At 31.7% G+C, this 18,554-nt stretch overlaps 1 protein-coding gene across 1 annotated transcript; it reads right to left on the bottom strand.

Annotated features, from left to right (window-relative positions):
• Window positions 1–9,401: 9,401 nt before the first annotated feature.
• On the bottom strand, window positions 9,402–12,726 carry LOC144575893 (SNF1-related protein kinase regulatory subunit beta-1-like). Its single transcript, XM_078326148.1, has 4 exons — window positions 12,477–12,726; window positions 11,306–11,490; window positions 10,365–10,527; window positions 9,402–9,914 (listed from the first exon to the last, which is right to left on the bottom strand). Exons 1-4 carry the CDS (start codon window positions 12,627–12,629, stop codon window positions 9,603–9,605), a joined length of 813 nt encoding a protein of 270 aa, XP_078182274.1. The 5' UTR covers window positions 12,630–12,726; the 3' UTR covers window positions 9,402–9,602.
• Between the last annotated feature and the right edge of the window lie 5,828 nt (window positions 12,727–18,554).

The raw sequence follows: 18,554 nt of genomic DNA on the forward strand, positions 1-18,554 counted from the left end.
ATGTGAAGCAACTTCGCTTGGCATCTATAAAAGATAAGAGTTTGTAGAGCACTATCGCTTGCTTCTCCATTGGAAGACGAGTTAACAAGTTTGGTTTCACTTAATTTGAATCATGGTCAACATGATGTTCCACAAATTTACAAAGCGAGAACTTTTTGGTAATATATAATTTAAAGAACACATGAATACTCTTGGCGCATTGTGGGTAATCATACCGGCTCAAAATCTATGATTCAAATCTACAATTCACGGATACATGTCAATACTTCCACAGATAGGGAGGGAGGAGAAAGGAAAAAAGGGAAAGAATTAAAGTAACAGGGAGGAAAGAGGAGGAAGGGGAAGGGAGAGAAATATTGGAATTCACACTAGTGGAAAAACATGAATCAGGATCGGCCTATCTGGATCGGCTATATGAAACAATCGATACTAATATCTATCTGGATCGGTTTTCTGAACAAAACCGATCCTAAAAACTAATTATATCGGATTTTTTAGTCAACCGATCCTAATTTGTGAACTATTAGGATCAGTTTTTTATAAAATCTGATCCTAATAGTTCAACTATTAGGATCAGTTGTTTATAAAAATCAATCCTGATACTATCAGGATCAGCTCTTAGAAAAAACCGATCCTAATAGTTGAACTATTAGGATCGGTTTTTTCTAAGAACTGATCATGATAGTATCAGGATCGGTTTTTATAAACAACCGATCCTGATACAATTTTTTTTTTGCAAACTTGGTTCTGCAAAAAATAAATTAGTATCAGGATCGATTTTTTATAAAAAACCGATCCTGATAGTATTTTTTTTTTTTTTCAGAACCAACTTTGAAAAAAAAAAATATAGTATTAGAATCAGTTATTTCAAATAACCAATCCTAATACTATTTTTTTTTTTTTTGCAGAACCAACTTTGTGTGGTGCGCTGTATGTAGTCTAAAATGCTCTGTTCGGATTAAAAGCAAATTGGCACAGTGACAACTTCAAAATTGAGATAGCAATTTCATTTTATAATTAGTTTTTTTTTCAATATTTTAAAATATTTATGTTTGTAATTTTAATAATGAGAAGTATATGTAATTAGGCATTTGTGTTATATGTAATTAGTGTGATGATTAATAGAATATATATGTGGCTGTTGTATATGGCATATGGTTCAATTATAAATTTTTTTTGATGAAAAGTAATGTAATTTATATTATTAAAATTTATGTGATAATATAATTAATTATTTGACATTGATATTTCATTTTGAAGTCATTTTGACTATTGAATTTTTTTATACAATCATGCATGATGCATCAATGACTTGTGCCATATAATAATATATATAGGACTTGAATCCTTGTTGTGTGGGGTTGTGAAGGAACGAATACGAACATCAGCATTTGGTCGATCGGAACCGTTAAAATGAAAGAATGTCGTATTAATTTCACCATTATAAAATTTGATACAATTCGGGATTCGTTTGCTAGTTCATCAAAGCAAAACAATATAGCAACATCGCACGGCCGTAAATAGTTTGCGTTGGATCAAAACTTATAGTTGTCGGGCCTTCGACACTTTTACGTTATTAATGTTCCATGTTATATCTTGATCATTTTAAAAATTATTACATGTCATTTAATTACAGACCCACCGTTGGATAATCATGCAGAAATGAACGGTCTGCATTTCATTTAACAATTTGATGCCATTAATAATAATAAAATTGTACAAAATTGATCATAGAGAGTTGATTTGGCCATACAAACACAAATAAATAATTTTTATATTTTTCACATTTTTCTTAATATTTATCCGTGTACATGCATTACCAAACATAAAAGAAAATAAATGGTAGCTGTTTGATGGTTGATAGACCATCAATATGAGTGGGGTTTACCTCAGTGATTTTTCTTATATAAATTATCAGGATCGGTTTTTTATAAACCGATCCTGATACTTTTTTTTTTCAAAGTATCAGGATCGGTTTTTTATAAACAACCGATCCTAATGATAACTCCCTATATAACCTGCTTAGGGTTCTTCTTATTTTCATTTCGCGCCTCTCATTTTCAACTTAGCGTCTCTCTCTCTCCGTATCTCCCTCTCAAATCCTCAGTACTCTTTGTCTCTCTCTGTGTGTCTCTGTCTCTCCCTCTCCTCCGTGTCTCTCTCTCTCTTTCTCTCCGTCTCTTCCTCATTTTCATCTCTCTCTCTCTCTCTCTCTCTCTTTCTCTCCCTCTCAGTTTTTAATTTTTTTTATTGTTTCAAAAATTAATTAATGGTGTTTGTATATTATTTTACAGTTTTGAGAACATCTCGCTCAAGTTACTTAATCATCCGGCCGATCAACTATCATGGTATTAGCTTTATCTAATTTTCTCATTATTATACTTTTAAAAACACATTTTTTTTGTATTTTTTATTGTAAAATATTTTTCCATCTAATTGTTACCTTTGTTTTTGTTTGTCGGGTCTTTTCTAATCTTAAGTGATGTGATTGCAAAAGAGGTAATTATTGTTTTTTTTTATTGTTGTGTTTTACATTAATTGCATAAATGTGTGTTAATTGAAGAAATAGCTCAATTAGTCACTTGTATGTTTGTTAATTAAATTTTTTTGGATTTAAATTTCTTGTTATAATATGTAATGCTTCACAAAACTTTGTATGAACATGAATTTTTTGTAATAATTTAAGACGTGTATGATATTTAATTTAGGATGTGTATATGATATTTGATTATTGCTTCTTACTGTGCAAAAAAAAAAATCTAGGATGCAAAATATATATGGAAGCTGGTCAAATAAATAAAAATATTTTTTTTAGCTTCAATAAAACATCAGGATCGGTTATTTTAAACAACCGATCTAGATTACCACTATTAGGATCGGTTGTTTAAAATAACCGATCCTAATTGTAAAAAAAAACACTTTTAGGATCGGTTATTAAAAAATAACCGATCCTAAAAGTTTTTTTTTTCAGATCATAATTCAAAAAAAAAAAATTTAGGATCGGTTATTAAATAATAACCAATCCTAAAAGTTTTTTTTTTTTTGGAATTATGATCTGAAAAAAAAAAAATTTAGGATCGGTTATTAAATAATAACCGATCCTAAAAGTTTTTTTTTTTTTTAATTATGAGGATATGAGAAAAACCGATCCAGAATATAACTATTAGGATCGGTTCGTTAAGAAAAATCGATCCAGATAACTGCTATTAAGATCCGTTATAATAAACAACCGATCCTAATAGTTACTATTTGGATCGGTTCTTTAAAAAATAAAAAACCGATCCTGATAGTATCAGTATCGCCTTCATCAGGATCGGTTGTATTCCGATACTGATATGCATATATAACCGATCCTGATTCCATATTTTCCACTAGTGTCACAAGGGCATTTTGTTAATAATTTTAGAGGAGGGGTATTTTGTTTGATAGATTTTCAAAAAATGGCATTATATAAAATTTCCCCCTCTTTTACTGCTGCTATTACTAATCTAGATGTCTCCTCGGCAACAAAGGCTTCTTTTAGCTTCTTTTAGCTTCTTTAACCGCTTAATTCTATCAAACACCGGTTCCTTAGCGCGGATTAAGAACACCTCCTTTAGCTTCATTTTATCCGGATCTTAATTCTCTGTCCGAACTTTAAGGCACCCATACCCCTTCCTTTAGCTTCTTTAACTTTTATCTACGGATTAAGACAATCGAACATCGGTTCCTTAGCACTCCTTAAGCTCTTAATCATTCATTCTTAATCCGTTATTGCTGAATGACCCCTAGTTGTTTCATCTCATCATCCAGTCTCGCCATCTGCTCCATCCATTCCTCCTCTCGTGGCATATTTGATATGCATGAATTTATTATGTAAATATGTTTGTATGAATTTAGAATTTTGATATTTTTGTATGTCGAAATTTAGCTGTAAACTTAATTTATAGTAGTTGATTGCTTAATTTCAGTTGAATTAAGAGTATTTTTCAATAATTAGTCATATAAATATTATTTTGTTTTAACTATAATTGATAAGATGTGTTATGAAAATTTAATATATAGCAAGAAAGAAAATATACAAATTTATAAATCTTCCAAGCTAGTAACGAGTCAACTTGGCTTGCATGGACAACCCACGAGTCAGTCTTGAGCAGCAATTTCAGTTCGACGCCTAAAATTCAAAATCACTCGCTGAGCTTAATCCATAAACAAGCTTATTACTAGTGAGACCTAACTCGTTCTTTAGCAGCTCATTGCCACCCCTATTTGCAACTATCAACCATTTTTAAAAATCCAATAACATAGACTAGTAAAAATTGTTTAAAACTTAATACACTATCTCTGTAGATCAACACCTCCAATTAATACTACACAGTAAGATCATGCACTTGTCATTTGAATGCAAGTTGAAATTAGAATTTATGAATATTTAAAAATAGTGTTCTCATTTTAAGTCATCAATATACATTCTTTTTAATAAAAAAAAATATTAACTGTTGGAGCAAGTTAATTTTTAAAGTTAGAAAAAAAATGTCAATTTGTTGGAGCAAGAGATTTCATGTTAATTTTTTTTTTTAAATTAGAAAAATAAAATTAACGGAAATAAGGACTGTTTTTTTTTTTTCGATATCACAGATCAGATCGAATCAATGATTCGATCTCATATTTTCTTGATAATGAATTAACGGTTTGGTCTCAATAATTTTCGTAAATTCATTTCAAAATTATTATGATCGAATTATTAATTTGATCTCAATAGAGATTGTGAAATCCACGAGACCTCCATTAGAAGATATCATTCTTTTTTGTCTCTCTTGTACTCAGACCTCCATTAGAAGATATCAATAGAACCGGACCAAATGATCTGGTCCCATTCGTTGTTCACATATGTGGTTGTTAATGTAGAAAATATTGTGAAAATTTGAAAAAAAAAATCCATCAGATAATTTATTTTGTTTATTTAGTAATGTGCCCAAGGCCCCAAACCCATTTTTATCCCTGACAAAAAGCTCTTTTTTCTCTTTTTGCCAAATAAGAGCTCTATTTCTCTTTAAAAGGGAGATAAGATAAAAAAATAATTGCGTCCATTCTCTATAATATATAGCTCTCAGCCTTTCACCAATTACTCATTCGTCATGCATTAATATTTTATATGTCTTCCCATCTTCTATCTCCTATCTCCTATCTCTAACACCGAAAGGCCTTTTATCGAATAGAGAAGGAACAATTTCGAATTACTTAAGAACTTGGCCTTTTGTTTTCCTTCACACTATATGGATATGAAAAATATTAGTTGTAGAAATAATGAAATATTGATGTGATTTAGGACATGAATAATTTCAATTCCTAGAAGCATGGGTACATTTAGGATTTCTGTTATGATCAGAAAAGAAAATAGCAAATCAGATTTGAATTCAGTAACTAATGAGATATTAGATAAAAGTCAGAGAAACAGGGAGGGAGAGTCGAAAGACGGAAGTGTGTGTGCAGTGCGGCGTCACAAGCGTAAGAGCGCTATGCTAGCATTTATATACTACAAATGTTAATTTACACTCTTGTAGTATTATCATTTCAACTTAACATTTTATAATTATGAAGTCTATGTTGGTATAAAAATAGTAAAACTCAAATTAAAAACAAATATTTTATAAACCTTTCCAAATAAAATATATAATAATTTTATATCATTTTGTAACATATCTTATTAAAATGCCTATTTATCTAATGAAATGTATGATCAATTTCATTTAGTCTTGTGCATTATATATATATGGAAACACTTGAGATTGTCCATAATATTTTTTTCGATGGTGCGAACAACTTTTCAACACATTTAGTTGCTGAAAAGATTGATCGCGCCGTGCCTTACAGTATTCATCGTGGAAAAAATCGAAAAAAAGGGGGGGAATATGAGCTACATGATAAAGATCGTGCATGAATTTTTATATTGATCCACAATTGACGTGCATTATAAAATGGGAGCACTGAGAAGTGAGAAGTCTGAAGTCTAATCACTTCTGTAGATATATTTGGTGTGAAAAGGAGAGAAACTTGGACAGAGAATAATGGATTGGGAGATTGAATGGCCAAGCGTGCGTTAGAGTTATTGGGAGAAATGTAAGAGAAATAAGGCACATGAGTTGCCCCTTCAGAAATAGAAAACCTCGAATTGGACGAGCAAAATAAAAAAAAAAATTGGCTGGAGGCCTGGAGGATCTCAGTCATTGATTTCATTTGATAATTAAGACTAGATATATAGTATATTCTTGTCATTACAATTTACAAATATGAAAAAGAAAATGCTATTTTAAGCGCACTAATTTGATTATTCCCGCTTGAGAGAAAATTTTGTATCTCAATATCTAATTTATCCTTGATAAATGTTTTTTTTTCTTTGCTTTAAATTAAATAACGCTCTTAATAAAAAAAAAGTGAACTACAAATGCAGTAACTTTTCTGTGCGCAAATCCACCTTAAAAGAAAGTATCTAATACATTTGATATGCTGGCCTTGTTTAATTCTATGGAAATGAGAAAATAGATTTTCTGTAACCTCACCATGTAGTAGTGATTATGTTGCAGTAAGAGTGTTAATGAAGTTCTTTTACCTGTATACTATATTTGTATCGTATACATGATGTGTTATAATTACTTATAAAATATAATTATAAAAAGTATTAAATTTAGTTCACCGAATTCTAATTAAAAAAACATAATTGGTAAAATTTTCAAAATATATCATACAATAATAAGTAAATCATTATAAAGATAAGATTTTCATTATCTAGCATATGTAAGAGTATAACCTACAATATAATGCTCAAATTTGGAAATGCTTAAAAGCACACTATTTGTTTAATTTCAGAATTTTCTTTAGTTATTTTATAATCCGATGAATTTTATTTAGTTATTTCAGAATTTACGAATTTTGAGTCAAATCTTGATCGCATGGTTACTAAGTGGTAAGGACATAATTTGTGCGGAGTTTTTTGTGTGAATAAAGCTGCGGAGATTGTTATCAGAATTCAAAAGAAAAATGGGCTTTCATCTGATGAGAAACGTGAAAACATTGCAACATTTTTTTAAAATGGATCATTGAATTTCGTATAAGAAAACGGTTTGGTTCCATGCACTAAAAACCACCCATCTTTAAGATATATTGTCTATTGGTTGCAATATTTGTGTTCTTAACTTCCTTTATAAGTTGTAATTAATAGTTTAATTGTACCTAATTGTCTCCGTTGTAATATTTTTTTCCTTTACTTCCTTAATTAAAAAAGGACAAATCGAACATTAAGATGCAAAATTTTCTCTCGCACTAAATAGGAGAATTACTGCTCTTAAAATAGCACTCCTCATTGTGGTTCAGGGTGCTTCTTTTTGTTTCTGGCATAGAATGATGGTACTGATATGTTGTAGCACAGGAACTGGTACCGAGTGAAAATAGTTGGCGGGATATAGAATTATAGACAGCTACTTTTGTCTTTTTCTTGAATTTCAGCTCCCTTGTAGTTGTGTACTGTTGAAACTCTTTATTTTTAATGAATTCCAATGGCAGCTTTTGCCATGCTCTAAAAAAAATTAGCACTCATATGAAAATTGTATGAACTTCTTTGTTCGTATTAAATAGGGCTAAAATTTATTATGCGGTTGAGAAGAGATCTGATCGTAATATCTCACGGGGAAGTTTTGCCCTCGATTTCCATTTTTTTTTTTACGCTAAAGAACATCAAATCATATACAGATTTATTGTGTTAAATAAGGATTCTATATAATTTCAAGAGTAAATTTAGTTGTGTGCTATGTTCATCGAGAGGATACGATAAGTATAATTTCAAAATCTGATCGGCTTCAAATAATGAATTCAAATTGTTAAAACTGATCTACTTCACGAGTGATGTGTGTACATATAAAATTTTGAAATTTTGAAATTTATTTAGTAAGTCAAATATAAACAAAATAAAAGTTTATAAGTTATTTTAATGTATTTATTTTTATTAATTTTTTACCATTTGACTTTTTACTGAATGAATTCAAAATATTAAAAATTTGTATGTGCACACATCACTCATAAAGTAGATCAATTTAATAGTTTGAATTCATCATTTGAAATCAATACAATAGATTTTAGAGTAGTGCTCACCAACTCACCCTTTGAACTTCACACACTAGTTTTACACTAATTTTAAATTCATACACCTCTTAGTGAGCATAACACACTAACTTTATAATAATTTTAAATCTATACGTAATACATTTGTAAATGTCTTTGTCAACATTAGTGAAACTTTAAGCAAAATCGACAATGATTAGCATTTCCAAAATATAGTTTTTGATCTTTTTAATTCGACGATAATGATAGTTTAAACCGGGTTCATCCTAACGAGATAGGAGATTGAGGGTCTGCATTAGGGGTGTCAATGATACCCTTTTCACTGTTTACCTGATCCGTACCATATTTTATAAGGTCGATATGGATAAGGTCATTTATTTCATTAGCTTATTGAGTATGAGTATTGATAAAGATAAATATTTTTTCTAGTTAACTAAATGAATAAGAGTACGGTTAAAGACTATTTCGTACCCGTTATCTAGGATAACGGTAATTATATAATAACATTTGAGCAATAATTAATGATAATAAAATTTATTTCCATGGTGTTTTATATAATAATTTTGAGCATTATATATTTTTGTTATTTAATGTATATTTTTTGTTATAAGAAAAATGTAAAATATTTATTTTTATTTACATGTCTTATTATTTAGTAATCAAAGAAATACTCATGGTTTCGAATTCTCTTACTTTATAAAAAATATTTTAGTTTGAATTAATTGCAGATTTCTTTTGTATTAGTAATGTGATTATTAGATTAATATTAGTAATGTATAAAATAAAATAAATGAGTTTTAATATTCTATTTGTAAAATATAATAATATTTATTATTATATTAATATTATTCGTTATTCATTTATTACTGCTTTATATCTGACAATTTAAACAATAAAGATAAAATTAATTCTTAATAAAAGGATAAAATATAAATAAGATTAAATATATTTTTTTAAATATGATTATGAATACGTTTCTTACCTACCCGTACCGTAACCATTGACCACCCCTAGTCCGCATTAGCGAAAGGCACATTTGGTTATTTCCTTTTACAATTTCATTTTTTTAGAAGAGAAAAAGGATACCGTGAAATGCTTCCGGACGGTTGCAAATGGCCCCGGATCTGAAGATCAACTGTACAAAAACAAATTGAACATGTACTAAGGAAACCCCAAGTAAAACTTTAATTGGATTTCCTTCATACTAAAGCAACCCTAGTTGGAAGAGCCAACTCTAGTCACATCGTCTTATACCGCTAAGTTGCGGAGGAGAACTAACAATCCAATTGAACCAAAACCTACTGTTATAGACTGGTTTCATCCGTCTGAAAGCCAGATTAACCACACACTACATTGTCATATCATATCCTTTTTGCACAAAAAAAGGTGACAGTTGGAGAGAAGAGGGGGTTGGGTGGAGGGAGAAGGGCAGAAAGCACAAAATATGAGCAACATCCCTATACAATATTCACAAGCACGAACAAAAACCAGAGCGAACCCATTTGGCTTCACTTCCTTATGGGCTTATAAAGGACCAAAGTCACATACTTGGACTGAAACCGATGGGTCACGCTAAGTGCAAGCATCGATCGTTGGGTAACCCCCTTTTCCAGGAACAAGTGGTTCAGGACGACATGCTGCGGTTTTACCAAGCTTAGATCGTCAGAGTTCTTGAGAACCGGCTCGAGAAGCTGAGAGGGTAGCAGTGGGGCCTCCTTGGCAAACTCCTCTTCCCCAGGGAAGTGTCGGTCGTAGCTCGATTCGGGTGATAATGGGGCCTCAAATGCAGAGACGCTGTCTACACTCTCCGGTACATAATCCTGCATTGAAATATGATGATGAGAAATATATCAGATCACTGTAAAACAAAAAATTAACAATTGGAGGATGAGAGTTTAATCTAATAAGAGTTTTTTTTTTTTTTTCAAAATTGGCTTAGCAATGATGATTGTCCAAAAATGAACCCCCTAAACTTTTATTATTTCTTTTACAACTACGAAATGCAGCAAGGATTTGGATCGCAGACATGTTATGCGTTACAACCAGCAACAGAGAATATGAAAAATGCTACACTGCCAACATGGTATTAAAAGAGTTCATTTACTTCTGACCTCTGCAGGTGACACACAATGTGTTGTGTGCCCCCTCTAATCCTACAATATTATCACAGATTACTAACAGAGGGACAGGATGATGATAAAAAATATTGTAGTAAGATAAAAAAATTGTTGAGGGTCGCACGGAGCAAAAGTCGAGCCTTTGTTTCTTACAGTGACATCAAGGAGATTCAAAACTTGACCATCTTCAGTAGTCATGCAAGGGCGATCAGGTATGCATCTTGATTCTCCATCCACGATCAACTTGTAGTGATAAGTACCAGATGGCAGCACCAATAGAATCGTATGATCCGTGCCTGACTTCTGCAATGGTGTCCTGCCAATTCCGATTTAAATTTCCTGTTAGGTTCTCGGTTGAAACTTGAATAAACTGCATGCAGGTTGTTTTACCCAATCAAAAGCAAATGAACTTCCTCTTTTCTTCTTCCTTCCCTCTTATTTTTGCTTATGCGAGTTTTGGGCCATCACTATTCCTTTTTTGTTCATTTTAGGTTAACTGGGCTCATAAATTTTCTAGAAGTTGCTACCTGTTAATAGGGGTGTAGTATTAAGTTATGGCCATGTATTTATTCCTAAACAAGCCCACAGCAGCACCGGTCCTGTTTCAGTAACAATCAAATACAGGGACTTTAGATATGTAAAGAACAGAAATTAAGTAAAAAACAAATTGGAAAATCTTGAAGATATCCCACACCCTTAGAGCGGTGCACAAGTGAATATCAAACCATTATCTTTATAGGCAGCCTTCATTAAACTGTACACAGGTCCAGTAGAGAATTACTTAATAGCGGTTAAGGGCTTCTGAAAAATACAGATGTCTGCATTATTTGTTCGTGCCGCACTCAAAGTTTGCGGAACTTACTATGTTTTTCAGAAATTTAAAGTTAGTTTCTCATTTCTGAAATTTTATTGTTTATATTTGTAAACAAAACATTCTCCGAATCTGTTAGAGATATACCAAAGTGTCATTTCCTTTCTTGGCTCGCTTTCTGTACAAAAACCTGTTCTAGTTGTAATTTGTTGAATCTGCAAGGGTAAATATGTGAATAGGATGCGTGCAATTATTATTTGTCCAAATGCATAAATATACTCACCTTGTAGACCAGTTGTCCCACGATCCTTCGACAAAAACAATGTTTCCTCCTTGGCTCCACGTGATCAGTGTCGGGATCCCCTTCCCCAGCGGCTCTCCCATGTAGGGCCCATTTGAATCATTTGTCCACTTGTAATGGATTCCACCAGAGTTGTCAGCTTGCCTGAGCAACGGCGCCACTGGGTTCTGAGTTCCATTAAATTCGCTTGTTAGTTAGTTGTACAGGTCATATCATGTTGTCGTTTTGTCATTGAAGAATGCAATAAGGATATTATGGATTAAACTAAAGGCGACAAGAAATGCAATGTGGTAGAAAGAATGTTCGAAGCAATTAAATGGAGCAGCTGCAAATTTACATGTGACTATACAATTCTATAAATAAATGACTAGTACTGCCAATTAAAAAAAATAATAAATAAATGATCTCTTAGGAAAGCAAACACAGAATTCTCAAAAGAATCTGACGGAAAACTAAATAAGAAGAAGACGTAAAAAAACATCATGAAGAGAATCAAAGGGTGTCATGAACTGGTGAGAAGTTAAGACTGTTCCAGTGTAAACATGAGTGCACAGGGTCAAAACAACAGAAATGGAGATCAACTTGGTCGCTTTGCATATTACTATACAACTATTTAATACTGCTATTATCTGCCTAGGAGCTTCTCTGCCAAACAAAAAGAAAATGTTGCTATTAAGAAATAATCTGAAAAGAAAGAAATACTTTTGGGGGACTTAATTACAAAAAATACAGTAGCACTTAACTACAATACCCGAGAAAGAGGAAAAGGTGTTGGTTCTTACCAAAATAAAATTAAAATTTGATAAGATTCAACATAAAACGCCGAGACCAACAGTATATTAAGGTCTAAATTGCAATCTAAACCTAAGCAGCATGTTCATCCCGAGTAGACAGATCCGATTTTGACACAAAAGGTAGGGTAAATAATGAAAACCAAAATCTTAATCTCTTACAACAATTTCTATGGCAATTGAAAGATCAAAATCAGGCCAAAGCTATATTCTTTGGGTCGTACTCCTGACGTCTCGCTTTTTAAAAATCAATAAACATATGTGATCCTGCTCTCACTAATTTGAGCTGCATTATATAACAACTTTACGCAATTAACTTGTAAGAAAATCCCCCTTTCTAAAAGTTAAGAGCAGTCTCTGACCTGCGGGGCCAACAAGAAAGGCGTTTGGGACCTTCTGGGGCTCTCCGGCGGCGGGATCTCGCGCGCGACGGGCATCGGGCAATCTCTGCCGTCTGCTCTCTCGTCCAGCAAATCCGAGCCATTCGCCATCTCCCGAGCGCTGGTGTTTCCCATCGACGCCTCCGACCGAAAGCTAGCTTGTGTGATGAGAGCCGAAGTATTTCCCTTCCAAGTTTTCAGTATTCTGTATTATTATTTATTATTATATTTATCCATATCCAAACAGAGCCTGTTGCATTCCGAAAAAAACGAAAAGATAGAGACGGTGTCACGGTACTATGTTTAGCGGCAGAAAAAAAATGGCACGGACTTTCGCGTTATTTACCACTGCGCAGCTATCGAAGAATTCAACCTCCTTAAGTAACTCAAATTTTGAGTTTAGATCTAGACCGTCAGATCTTTTTACACGAATATTAAAGTAAAGCGTAGCTTTGTTCCTCTGGCCAGATTGGTCCGGATTATGATCGGACAGTTAGAATATAAACTCAAAGTTTGAGGTCACTTCAGAGGATCTGGACTCGCGGTTCGAAGGCTGTTCCGCGGAGAGCCGCAGAGGATGGATCGTCTGAAACTCTAAATATGGGATTTAAGTTGGGTTATATTACAAAGATTGCCACCAAAAGCGGTCTTTAGAGAAGGGGGTCTCGATCTCTGTATCTTTTCTTTGGGGAATCAACTGCTTTTCTATAAGAAAAGCAGCAGGCTGCTTTTCCGAATCTAACCGTTTAAATTTGTTGAGATTTGTGCATAAAAAAGTTTCTTTATAGAGATACGTGGATATAAAATTTTGAACGGTTAGATTCGGAAAAGCAGCAGATTCATATCCTTTCTTTGGGACCTAAGTCGCGGGGGTTCAGATCTTGTAGACCGGGTGTATTAGGTAGTAGTTGTTGGAGACTGTGTTATATTTTTTATTCATATCTGCATGCATGCAGCAGGTGGCAACCGGCGCTGAGGATAGAAGGATCATACACTTTTGCCAAAAATACCCCCTGCTTTCTAATTTGGGTTTTGGAATTTGGAATTGGAAAATTGACTATTGAGTGATTGGCGAGACTTTTAATATAAGAGGACAGTAATTAAAGCGGTCAATTTGTCATGTGCATTTCATTTGTTGTCGTGGGATTGGATAGAATATTATAAATAAATAAAAATGATGAATCAATACGTGTTCGTATGAACATACTTATTATGTAATAGGTAAGAATAGTTATGAAAATTTCGTGGAAATGATCTGTGAGAGCAGTTGTGAAGATCTTATTTTTATATCAGTGATAGATTTCATATTAATAATTATTAGTGTAATTTGAATAAATCACTAACTGAGTGAATTTTAACAAAAAATAATCTTTAAAAATGGATTTTTAACATTGAGACGTGATGATTGGATGAGTTTAACAAAATTTTAATATTTCAAGAGCATTGAGTACTTATCTCTCAGTTTACTCCTCAATATTGTATTAAATTAACTAATAATGAATATTCATTTATTTATCATTGTCATTTAAAAGATGAAGGTTCAATTATCCTTTGTATTTCTTTTCTGGAGGTTAATTGTCCTTTGTATTTCACATCTTATTGTGTTTCACATTATTTATCTTCATTGTTAAAGTCCACACAATCGATTTGAACTACTCAACATGATCACTATATTATAATGTGTTTGGTAACTAGATTTTATATTTTTTTGAGAATATATATATATATTTTAAATAGGTGCAAAATCGATGTCTAAATATAGAGATCATATTTAGCGTTTCAAATCAACCATTTGAATCTTGAAAACAAAGATAAAGGATGTGAGCTGCGATAAGACATTTGAACCCTCCATTTAAAATCAACAAGTTGTTGTTGATGCATGTCGATCCATATAATTTCACACATGCACCAACGATAGGAATGATTTATGCTATAAAAGAGTAGGGTTAAAATGTCCCATTCTTTTTGTGTCTTGATCATACATATTTCATATTTTTTATATCCGTATTCAAAGTTTAAACAATCGATTCAAATCTTTCAGCATGATCTTTATATTAAAATGTGTTTGGATACCATTTTTTTTTACTTTTGTTACTATTTTTTTAGATAAGTACAAAATTTCTATTTTTTATGGTTCGGAATTTTTGAAAAACATTGATTTGATACTTATCTAAAAAAATCAGGGTTCTAATTAAATAGCGCGCTATAGCGTTTTCAGACCATAAAAGTTATGGCGCTATCAGCGCTATAGCGTGCTATTCCGCGCTATAGCAGCGCTATTTGGGTATAGCACTGTTTTTTTAATCAGTCCGCTATAACGTGATAAACACTATTTAAACCTTTGAAAAAAATAGTAAAGTTTTTCAAAAATATAATATTTTTTTTCTTGAAGCACTTTAAATCAATTGTTTGAACTTTGCAGATGGATGTAAAAAATTTGAAGCTTGTTTGGGGCTCGAAAACAGTGTAGATATTTTAACCGTGCTCATTGAAAATAATAATTGGGTCCATCCACATACTTTTTCCCAACGAATAAATGTAGATATGAGAATTGTGGTGGAAATAAAAAAGAACAAACCAATCCATGCAAAAACGACGTATCAAATAAGCTCGTGGAAAGTTTTCCCGTAATTCTGAAGTTTCCATGAAATGGAAAACCAACGAACTAACTTTTAATAGAAAATTAATATTTCATTTAAAAATTGATATGTTGACAATGACAAATTGAAAAATTGTATATCAACAACAAGTAATTGATCATTGTTGAATTTGTCAGCTTTTTATTTAGTACTATAATATTAAACAAACTCCGATATTATCATTCGTGATGCTGTGATGAAGTTGATTACACATCTAATTTATTTGAAAATTTAATGAATTTAATAATATTAGCAGGTGATGTGCAATGTATTCATGGTTAATTAAAAAAAAAGTTATTTATTGGACTAGCTATGCATAATTAATTAATTATTTGATGATTATTACTAAAAAAAAATCTTTCAGAATGCATTGGCAAGATTTATACAATTTGAATATCTTTCAGAATTCGAATGATCAACTTATTTGAAAATTTATACAATTTGAATATCTTTCAGAATGCATCAAGGTTCGTTAAATTAGATCATGAGATCTATGCCATTCGATTAAAGGTACAACATTGGCAAGATTATATTAATTTTTATATTTTTTTTTGTGAATTATATACACACATCTTGTATAAATAATAAATTTTAGGATGAACTTAATTAGTATAAGAGGTGGGTTCAAATGCCTCATGTCAAACATGTCGCATCCTATTACTCTATTTTTAAAGTTCATACAGTCGATTCAAACCGATCAACATGATATCTGTATTAAAATATGCTTGGAGATAAAATTTCAAATTTCTTTTAGAATTTTTAACTATTTTTGTTGAATAGATACAAAATCACTGTTTTTAGAAATAATTTATATTTTTGAAGAGGATAGTTCAAATACCTCTATTTTTTTTTAACTGCATCTTACCTTTATTTTTTGTATCTACAAATATTCTAAAATTTATATGGCAAAATAAAAACGGTTAGATGTACATATGTTGTATTTTCTATATGTACATAGCAAATTAGAATTTTTTTTTCTCTCTCTCTTTCTTTTCTTCACGTCGCAACCCTCTACTATAATATTTTCGGCTGGGTTATGCCTATTGGCTTTGGGCTCTGGCTGGGGTAGACAAGCCTATAATTTAGGCAAGTGCCTACCCCTGTGACCATGTAGCCTCGCCTTTGCCAACACATAGTTACTGAAAACCAACTTCCCAAAAATAAGCCACATATTAAAGGGTGGAGGTAAATTTGAGATTCTAAACTTGGATCTATACAAAATTGATAAGTTTTCTTCATCATGCATTAAGCTGGAGATCCAGCATCACTTCCTAAGGTTAGCATCCTCTTCTTCTCCATTGTTAATATCACCACTCTGGTAAACCACCATTTAGTTGTCAAAGGAGTCCCAGACTCTCAGTATGACATTAATGTCATCAGACAACCAGTCCTCAGTAGCCTCCTTGATTCTCTTGTCCATTAAATATATAATTAGTAATATAAGAGATCTAATTGTTTTAAGAGTACTAGTTTGAAAGCATATTTCATTTCTAGGCTTCCAAATAGTCCAACAAACTTCATTAAATATAACCAGAAATTCTTTGTTGTATCTGACTACAAAAGTAAAAATATTAGTACATATATACCAATTAATGAAGAAATTTTAACTCCGACCTAACCAAAACTATATTTTTTTTAGCTTGTTGACACATAAGAAAAACATTGTTACTATCTTCATTGTTGTTACAAAAGTGACAGGTCATGTTACCAGTCCACTCTTTTTTTCTTAAGTTTTTTCTTAGTTAATATATATTCTATTATTGAGTAGCAACCACACGAAATTTCATATTTTAGGTGGGAATTGGTAAATCCCAAACAATTGTAAACTTATTATTTATTTCTCTAAAATTTAAAATCTTATAAATGAATTTAACTGTAAACAAACTTGAACATTCTCATCTCCATGCTATTTTATTCATATTTTGAGTAAAACTAGATGAACTAATTAAGTATAGAATTTCATGCCATTCATTAGTCAAAATCTCACTAAATCTTTTTAGTACTAAAAAATCACAGATGAGACTTTCTCTATGATACATAACACTTTAGGTCGTTTTTTTCATTGCAATCAAGTTTAGATTGCGTATACTTAAAAAAGTTGAAATTGTTTTTTAGTGGAGAATTCGTATCATATAAGGTAACTAAAATTTTGCATTTAGATCCAAACCATTCAATCTGTTTTAGCACAAATATTAAAAACGTATATTCTACCTTGGAGGAGATTGAGGTCCGGATCCAAACTCAAAATTTGAGTTACCTCATGTGATCCGGACTCCTCAATCCATTGGATCGGATCATCATTTGTTTGAAATCGGAGCTGGAAATCGATTTTTTTTTAAGACCATAAATAAAAAATTATCAAATCAACTTGATTGATTTGGTTTTTACAAAAATTATAAGAACTGAGATGTCATTTCGGTCCAAAGCGTTTTTTTTTTAACCGAGATGTAATTTCGGTCCGAGTGGTTTTCACAAATTTACCCTAACAGTTAGTTACATCATTTTCTTTTTAAATATGTGAAAACGACTCGAACTGAAATAATATATCGATTCCGAAAAAAAATACTTCGGACCTAAATGACACATTGGTTCTTATAATTTTTGTAAAAATTAAAGCAATTAAGTTGGTTTGATAATTTATTATATTTTATTTATGGTTTCTAAGAGCATCTATATCCGTGAAACTCTTAGAGTTTCTAAATAACTGTTAACTAATTTTTAGGAATTTTGTCTCTGAAAGTTTCTAAAATTAGAGTTTCTTAATTATCACATCAGTAAATAAATTACAGAAAAAAAGAATTTCAACGAATTATTTGGCCACGTTAGAGTTTATAAACGGTTTCTAATTAAAAAACTTTAGAACAAAGATGCTAAATAAGAAATTCATCTGTATTCCTAAAAGGCTAAAACTGATTTAGAATCTGCCACGTCAAATTAGAAATTTCAAAAATTTCAGAGATCTAATGCTCTAAAAAGATTTCCTGGAAATCGGGCTTGGAACTGATGGACAATATTGCCATTCAATAGAGTAATAAATGAAGTCGGGGGGTAATTTTGTCATTTTTAATAAAGTAATGGAGGAGAACAAAGATAGGATGATAACGACAGGAGTCACAGGAGGTAGGGAAGGATCGACCTTATCCACTCGCCTACTATTGTACATGTACTGTTAATATATCACACTTTTATTTCTATTGGCACTGCTAGCTAGGTTGTACCCGATTCTCTTTTAGAATCGTTTTAGATGAACATAAATTAATATTTAGTTCAGATGCTTGCAATTTTAGGTCCCGTTCTATTATTGTTCAATTCGTGAGGGCAAGATTTAAGAGTATAATCACATATCGAACGAATTAGTTGATAGGATCTCACGATTGTACAAGATAGTAACACAAGTTACACGATGATTATTCGACTGTAT

The sequence above is a fragment of the Carex rostrata genome, chromosome 2 (assembly GCF_964058835.1).
Source record: "Carex rostrata chromosome 2, lpCarRost1.2, whole genome shotgun sequence".
In the NCBI taxonomy this organism is placed as follows: domain Eukaryota; kingdom Viridiplantae; phylum Streptophyta; class Magnoliopsida; order Poales; family Cyperaceae; genus Carex; species Carex rostrata.